This window comes from Canis lupus, chromosome 4 (genome assembly GCF_003254725.2).
Source record: "Canis lupus dingo isolate Sandy chromosome 4, ASM325472v2, whole genome shotgun sequence".
Taxonomy (NCBI): domain Eukaryota; kingdom Metazoa; phylum Chordata; class Mammalia; order Carnivora; family Canidae; genus Canis; species Canis lupus.
This window is the reverse complement of record NC_064246.1, coordinates 64,894,861-64,904,000: the sequence shown is the minus strand read 5'-3', so window position 1 is coordinate 64,904,000 and position 9,140 is coordinate 64,894,861. Positions and strand designations below refer to the sequence as shown.

The window sequence follows — 9,140 nt, the reverse complement described above, 5'->3', positions numbered from 1 at the left end:
TACTTCCTGAGTTACCTAACAGAGAAGTGCAAACAGGCTGGTTCATGGTGTCATGAAAGGCAGATGTCTGTCTCACTAGTAAACATGTGCTGCCAAATGCTGTCTCTAGACACAAACTGTCTCCTGCCACTTCAAATCATTGTGACCCTTGACTAGTCACCTCTTATCTCCTGTTCCACATGGTAGCAACCATAATGGCTCCACAACCCTATTTGAAGAAACAAATATGAGTAAATACAGTTATGACAGGGCAATGACATGAATATAATTTGTAAATGTGAAAGGTTTTGATTCAACCTTGATTATGGATTTACTTTCAAAATAAAGCAACTTTTTTTTTGGTCAACATAAAATTAAGTTGCCTGCATAGCTCTGGTTATGTACAATGAGAGATTTAATATAATTTCCATCTCTTACATAAATACAGTAGTTCAGAATAAAGAACCTTATGCTCAGGTGATCTTTCTCAAGTTTGTATCTAAAAATGGTCAACCAGTCAATGATGGGAAGAAACTTATAAACATGCATTGTCATTTACGAATAAAAAACAGATTTCTTTTCTCCAAGGCAGGGAGGACATTATAATCTGAGCTCATGGGCTTGTAACCATTCGTATTCTTTACCTTTTTTCACTGGGTTTTAGCTGACCTTTTAGGTTGATTTTCCAAACTAAAGTTTAACCTATAATTAAAAAGTAAAAATTTCTACCATATTCCTTTCTGATTCTAATCCTTTAATGCCTAGACTACTCAATCAATTCAAACATTTTTAAACATTTTATTTTGAAAAAAATATAAATTCATAGGAAAATTATGAATTCATAGGATATGACAGAGAACTGTCATTTACCCTTAATCCCATTTCCCCCAATGGTTACATCTTAGGTAATTATAGTACACCATCAAAAGAAGGAAATAGGCATTGGTATGATGTGTATGTATAGTATGTATAGTTCAATGTCTTTTTAGATTCATGGAAACTCCAAGATACAAAACTAATCTATAAAGCTAACATATCATCACAAAGATCTCCCAAATGCTTTCTTTATAATCACATTGGCACACACTTTCAACATTCTAACCCTTAAGAAACACTAATTTGCTCTCTATAATCATGTTGTTTTGAGAATGTCAAATATAAATGGAATCACACCTTTTGAGATGGGCTTTTTTTCACTTAGTACAATGTCCTTGAAATTTGTTTAAGTGGTTGCATGTATCAGTACTTTGTTCCTTTTTATTGCTGAGTAATAGTCCATGGTTTGAATATAGTGTCATTTGTTTAAATGGTCACCCTTGTGAGATATTTTGGTTGTTTGCAGTTTGAGGCTATTAGGATTAGAGCTGCTATATACAGTAATGTAGTTTTCTTTGTAGACATAAGTTTTCATTTCTCAGAGATAAATGCCTAGGAATGTGATTGCTGGGTCAGATGGGAAGTATATATTAAGAAACCTCTGCACTGCTTTTCAGAATGTCTGCACATCTCCACAAGCAATGTATGTGAGATCTCATTGCTGTGCATCCTTGCCAGCATTTGGTATTATCAGTATTCTTTATTTTAGCTACTCTCATATATGTGTAGTAATAGCTTATTGTGATCCTAATTTGCATTTCCCTAATGACTGGTGATGGTGAACATCTTTGTATGTGCTCATTTGCCCTCTGTGTTTGCTCTTTGCTGAAATATCTTTGTATTGTTTGCACATTTTCTAATTGGATTGGTTTTGTTTCTATTTCGTTTTCAGAGTTCTTTATATATTCTAAATATGACACCTCTGTCAGATACGTGGTTTGCAAATATTTTCTCCTGGTGTGTAATTTGTCCTTTTATCTTCTTAAGAGGGTTTTTTTGCAGAGCAAAACTTTTACATTTTAATAAAGTAGAAATTTTTTCTTCTATAGATTTTTTTTATGTCATGTCTATATACACTCTTCTACCAAGCCCTAAGTCCCAAAGATTTTATTTTACTTTTATGCTAAAATATTTACAGGTTATTTTTCAATCCTATCACTCTTTTTTAGAAAATTGTAATAAAAATTACCATAAATAAAGAGTATTGCTATCTTAACCATTTTTAAGTGTCCAGTTCAGTAGCATTGAATATATTCATATTGTTGTAAAACAGATCTCTAGAACTTTTCACTTTGTATGATTGAAACTCTATACCCACTAAACAACTCCCCTTCAGCCCTGTACTCCCACCTACCACCCCTAGCCAGAGATAACCAGCTGCAGGAACACATTTTTATTGGGCTCTCTTGAGAAAGATGAATTATTTTATAAAACTTGAATTTCCTATGAGTATAATCAAAGGAGATATCAGTTTTTTCTATTATTTAGTGCCTTTAAATTCACTTTAAGCCATTATTAAAAGTTTAAAATTCAAATATACTTTCTAATCGTCACTTAAATCTTTAATTCTAAGGACATTTTATTAAATTTAATTGCATATTAGATACATTCTTTGAGTTATATTCAACAAAAATGTTTCTTTGAAACAATCCAGTAGAGACATTTCCATGCTATTTACATAATACAGAGAAGCATTAATGAGAATTTAGACACATATGTTAAAAAAATAAAATATTAAATTAGGAAATATGTCATAATAAATCCATGGCCCTGGATTTTTTTTAAAAAAGTAAAGTGTATGGCCAAATTTTTATCTTAAGACATACAAAAGCAGTTAATGTAATCATGTTTTGTGATATTTTTGTAATATTAGATAACATTATAGTTCATTACATATGCAATAAGTCTAATTTTCATTTATCAAATAAAACTTAGAAAAACAAACATTTGTGCTACTCTTGAAGTAAATTACAAATAAGTAGCAAAATCAATTCTGTGAACAAAAGTTCTTAAACATAATAGATAACACAACAAAATAATATATAGATTTCAACCAATACCAATACTGTGAACAAATTGCCCTACCATTTTCTCCTTTGGAAAATGAAAGAGTAGGAAATATAGATGTTAAGTTAATCATGTGACTAAAAGTAATTTTGACAACGTTATTCATGAGTGATCTTTACTGGTTTTGTAAGTAAATTTTATTGTAAAACCATAATCAGGCATTCTTGATTCATTGAGAATCACCTGGGTGTTATTATGACACATTAATCATGAAGATAAGCAAGTCCAAAGAATTGTCCAGTTCATTTCACAGGTTATCAAAAACCTGACTTTCTTTTCTATCTTCTCTTAGGACTGTGAATCATACTTTCAAATGATAATAAATTTTAATCATATAACTTTTGGAAAGTGATAAATCTTCAAGTTTACTGAATTGTCTCGTTCTAGACATTTCTCTATAGTGAGACTCACCTGGCATTTTCTAAAGATAGTTCTTTTCCTGACAGTGAATTTTTGTTTATCATTCAAACTTGCTATAGATGTTATTGCTATGCCTAGGCTAGAATCTCTATAAAGTAGTTAGCTCCTTCTTACAGACTAAAAAGGTGAACGTATGGTCTGTTTTCTGTCTGTTGTCCTGGTGAAATGATACATAGGACATTCTTTCATTTGAAGTATTTGGATGATAAAGTGAACGGTCACACTAGCTATTGAAAAGTAAAATGGTGGGGGGTGGGGAGATGCAGAAGAAAGACTCTCCAAATGAACAAAAGTGTCATGATTCCCCAGCATCACTGCAGGGACACAGGTATGCCATTGCATAGGTCATTACAAGCCTTAAAGATAAGATTGTGGATCTTATCTAACTGACCATCTAAAGAGTAAAAATTTTGTTAAAAGATGCTCAATAAAGATAATAGCTTTATTTTCTAAGATACATGTAAGTAGAAACTAAAGCTGTTCAACATGGTTGTTAAACCTAGATTCCTGAGAAGGACTCCCTGGGTTTCAATCCCAGTTCCAAATACTTCATCTAAGTTTTGCTTTTCTCATCTCTAATACAGCAGATGCTAATAGTTCCTGTAGCATAAGATGATATGATGTGGAAATTCAATGAGATAACATATGTCAAAGCATTTAGCACAGTGCCTGTCACATGCTAAGCACTCGACAAATGTCAGTTATTATTATTTAATGATATTATATATTCTCAATGAAGAACTCAATTGGGCATGTAAGTGACCTTCTAAATTCAGTGCAAATACATTCTTAAATATCACAGAACTGAACACAGGCAGTTCCAGTTTTCTTTTTCTCTAGATAGGATATGTTCACAATTAATCAGATTCAAAATAGATATCATGTAAATATATATAATTTAAGTTCCAAAATAATTGAGTCATTCATCTATTTTTCATTCATCCAATAAATATTAATTCAGAGAGCAGCCCGGGTGGCTCAGTGGTTTAGCGCCGCCTTCAGCCCAGGGTGTGATCCTAGAGACCCCCGGGATGGAGTCCCACATCAGGCTCCCTGCATGGAGCCTGCTTCTCCCTCTGCCTGTGTCTCTGCCTCTCTCTCTGTGTGTGTCTCTCATGAATAAATAAATAAAAATTAAAAAAAAATTAATTCAGAGCATGCTGTAAGTAGGTCACCGTGCCTTTTAATTAATACTGGAACACATACTTGAACTTACTCCCCTATGAAGAGGAACAATGGTAATAGGGAGTAAGGCCCTAATTCATGGCATAGCCCTTTCCAATTAGGAAAATTCATTTTCTATAAGGTAGCATAGTAGATATTTAGTATGAATCTTTGTATTAATCTATTTAAATGCCTCAAAGATGAAGACCTAAGGAATAAGTGAGCAGAACTTATATTTTTTTTCTTTTCATGAATTTGATTAAAGACAAACTTTCAGTGGTCAAACTAAACAAAGAAAACTTTCTTTGAAAATTTTTGTCTCTTTTAGGGTGAAATTTTGATTGGATTCTGAGATACTCTAAGGTACTATATGGTATTAGTGGGAAAGAGAAATGAGAAATTAGTGGAGGGGGCACAAATACCAACCACTTTCTATAGTACCATGCAAAGGGCTACAATTGCTAAAGTCCTTTATATTTAAAGTCAATACATTATATTATTAAAATAAAAGATAAAAATAAGGTTAACATTCAAACTATCCATGAAAAATAGAGAACAACAGGAATTGAAAAGGGGCATACTCTGTATAACAGTTTAGGAATCAGAACTTTATTTACTTACTAGATATTAATACATTATTAAAATCTGATGGGACATTTTATCCTATTACTATGCAGTTTTCAAAGTAATTGAAACAAGTATTGACTCATAAAGCTTTATCTCTGTTAATATATTGCATTTTAATTTTTTAAAATTTTTTAAAATATTTATTATTTCAGAGAGAGAGAGAGAGAGAGAGAGAACAGGGCAGGGGGAGAGGGAGAAAGAGAGAATCCCAAGTAGACTCCAGGCTGAGTAAAGAGCCCAACGTGGGACATGATGTCATGACCCTGAGATCATGACCGGAGCCAAAACCATGAGTCAGTTGCTCAACCAACTTAGTCACCCAGGCATCTGTGTATTTTAATTCTGATGTCACAATTTAGATTGTTCTAAAAATAACAAAAAATTAATGAAATTTGATTTTTACTTATACAATGATCTGTTCAACACACATTTCGTGACCTAATTGTACCCTCTCTTTGGTAAGTCCAAGACCCAAGAAGGAGACAAATTTATATTTATAATACAGGGTAAAAAAACACAAAGAAATGTGGAGTTACTTGAACAAATGACATGGTATACACCTCACTGGGTATGAGAGATCCACCAGGAAGTAACGTCAGATTAAAGTTTTGAAAGCTAAACTTGAGTTAATCGGGGAGAAGTACAAGGGGATAGCATTCTACACTAAATCTCTATATGTTAAGATTAAGTCAAGACATTAGAGATAGATTAGCAATTTGGAAAACTGCAGTATTAAGAAATGGCAAAGGTGAGCCTGCAGAGGCTTGGCATGGAAGCTTCTATATTAAGTTAACATAGCAAGATTTGTGTTTAAAAAGATGACTTGGGCAGCTGTACAAAAAAATGGATTAATATAAGATGAGACAGAGGTAGGAAAATCAAGACCGCCACTGTTGGAGTTGTGAGAGTGGAGTGGGGAAGGCAATAAGTGGATTAATGAGCATTGAGAAGGTCAAAGAAACAGAGATTCATAACTAATGTTATGTTACTTAATAAAGGAGAAGAAAATATCACCATGAGTTCTGGGGTTTTGACATAAGTAACCAGATGCTAGGGAAAAAGAGAAATATACAATGGGAGAAGATTTACATTAGAGCATAAACTTAATATGAAAGTATCTGGGAATTTTAAGACATCATTAAATATACTTATTCTGCAAAACCCTGTTAGATAGAAAGAGTAATAGAATTTCCCAAGGTGCCTAATATGTAAACGTGGAGCAGTTTCCTACTTCAGCTTTTCTGCTTACTTAGTATTTTCAGCCAATTTATAATTGGTTATTATGAGTTAATCCATTTATCTTCCATGTGAGGTTAGTTAATGGAAGCATTCCATTTTTAACCTAAATGTCTGAAATAATTTTCCAGAAGTTTCTCCAGAGAGAATCTAAAAAGCCAAAACTCTAATTTTCTGCATACTTTTTCTGCTTAAAATTACTGAAATGAATTGCCTTTGCTAGGAAAAATAGCAAGCATTGACACTTTGAATTCAATTTACTATACAGATATTTAGGACTATTTTATCATGGGGCAGCAATTTCTCTTGCTTGAAAAATATCTTAGCCTAAGTAGTATGGCAAAATGGAAGGATACTGCATATGAGCTACAAATTGGTTTTGGTTTTATATATACCAATCATAAGTATACCATTTGAATTGGACTTAGTCAAATAACAAGTCTAATTTTTCACTGATTCAAGCTGTTTATATTAATTAAGTGACCTAATTGGTTGTCTGCCATCATATAAATACTATCCAAGACAAGGTTATCAAATAATGAATTAAACCATGGTGTAAATCATGGTGTATGGCTCTGATACAAAGAATAAAAGGAAATCTGCCATTACTTAAAGGATATATTCTACTTTAAGAAAGCATATATGAAAAAAAAAAGAAAGCATATATGTATGGTTAGCATGCTTCATACAAAATAGTGCTGCAATAAAATAATGGGCAGCTTCCAAGTCACCACTTTATGTGTATTATTCCTATTAGTAATATTTTTTAACATTAAGATGTTAAACACAGAGAAAGATGCCATATAAATTATAATTTTCACTACTACAATTTTATTGTTTTCTCAGTCAGTACCTAGTATACATTTCTATTTTTATTATTATTATTTTTTTATTTATTTATGATAGTCACAGAGAGAGAGAGAGAGAGAGGCAGAGACATAGGCAGAGGGAGAAGCAGGCTCCATGCACCGGGAGCCTGACGTGGGACTCAATCCCGGGTCTCCAGGATCACGCCCTGGGCCAAAGGCAGGCGCCAAACCGCTGCGCCACCCAGGGATCCCCCCTAGTATACATTTCTATAAAGTATTTCTTCCCCAAATCATTGAACTCCTCCAAATGTTAATCTCCTTGTCACCAAGAACTGTGTGTTCCCTACCACCATCCCAAACAACTCTTCCCCCTTGGCTTCTGATTGTTCTGAACTCTGCTATACTGGACCCACCAGCACTAAGGACACCTAGCAGGCTTCACATTGTTGTCCTCAACCCAATCTAGTATACTGTAGTATGATTTTAATAGTCCACTCAAAGCCATTGACAATGTTTCATGTCTATTCATATTTCATTTAATTTGGTTATGATGATTTTGTCAAATATTTCAGTTATATATGCAATAGAAACTATTCTAATTTTGAAGGAAAGTCTAAGGCATTTGCAACATCATAGAAGTAATTTAGAACTTCTGGATATCAAAGAAAGGAATCATGACTATAAAGCACTAATAATGCATTTTTAGATATTTAACCACCCAGAGGTATCAGGACACCAGGTGTCAAGACAGAGATACCAAGAAACTATGAACCAACCACAGAAGCATCCCTGTAGCAGTGCTATATTATAACTATATGGACCTGTGCCCTATAGCATCGACACCAGGTACAACTTTAAAAATCCAAAAACCATGACATTTAAAGAATGTTCTACATAAAGACTGAAAGTCACCTTTCCCTGGTGTGTGAAAGCAGTGGAGATGAGAAGAACAAAGGTTGGGAAACATGCTTTTGTGGTGATGGAAGATTCGGGGCAAGTATATAGTTATATTTCCTTGCCTTAAACCAATATTTGTGGAGGAAAAGTAGTATGTTTTTCTTGTAGAGATTGTATAGCAAAGGCAGAAAATATTCATTTCCTAGTAAGGATGTTTTCTTCCAATATGACAGGAGGATTACAATTACATGAAAATTATTAAAAATATTTCTACATAGAGTAAGCATAATTGAGAAAAGAACTTTTTAAGGCAAATGGCAAAAGTTTCTCTTTAAAGAATTCTTTGGTTATAAACAGGTCTTGAATGACATTAGTTCTGTGTAGTATTAACTGGTTTTGCTGGTATGTCTTCTGTGCATCTCTTGATGACCAAGATGAAATTAATTATCCTGGGTTATAGCTCATAGAACATATTTAATATAATCGACCTTGATTTAATGTAAAATACTTACAGAATGAAAATATAATCTGAGATAGCATATATCATTACAAAGCTACTGCTGAGCATTTTGCATAAACTTTTCATCTTTTTAAAAATAAAAACTCAGATATTCTTAACAGGAAACATAACAAAGCTGAAGTATAAACTGTACATCTTCCCATGACTCTTGACATGATGTTTTTCATTCACTGGCTCACAGATTCCTGAGTTAAATAAAGCAAAATGAAATATAATTAGTATGTCCTAATTATTCTGTAACTTATTATCACTTTAGTAAAGCAAAAAGTGCTAGAAAGGAATGATTCAAACCACTGCCAAACTAACAGTATTTTCTAAATACTCAGGAAAAAAATGTTGATGAACTATGAAAATTTTGGTTCTAATCAGTAAAGAAAATAAGCTTATGTGGATTTCTTTATAATGCCAAATACATGGGAGTATATGAGAATTAAAAAAGGAAAATCCAGAAAATCTAAGAGAGAAAAAAAATAAGACTACATGAAAAGTAGTACCAGGAATTAGCCTGTGGTGACATATATATGTGCATATATATAGGCAATGCA

The 9,140-nt window shown here is 32.9% G+C and overlaps 1 protein-coding gene across 1 annotated transcript in view; it reads right to left on the bottom strand.

Moving 5' to 3' along the window:
* Positions 1 to 2,409: 2,409 nt before the first annotated feature.
* EMB (embigin) overlaps positions 2,410 to 9,140 on the bottom strand; it is a 51,902-nt gene continuing 45,171 nt past the window's right edge. Inside the window, exon 10 of the mRNA XM_025434795.3 lies at positions 2,410 to 8,780. Coding sequence (XP_025290580.1) covers positions 8,763 to 8,780 — 18 coding nt within the window. The 3' untranslated portion in view covers positions 2,410 to 8,762. The remainder of the gene's footprint in view (positions 8,781 to 9,140) is intronic.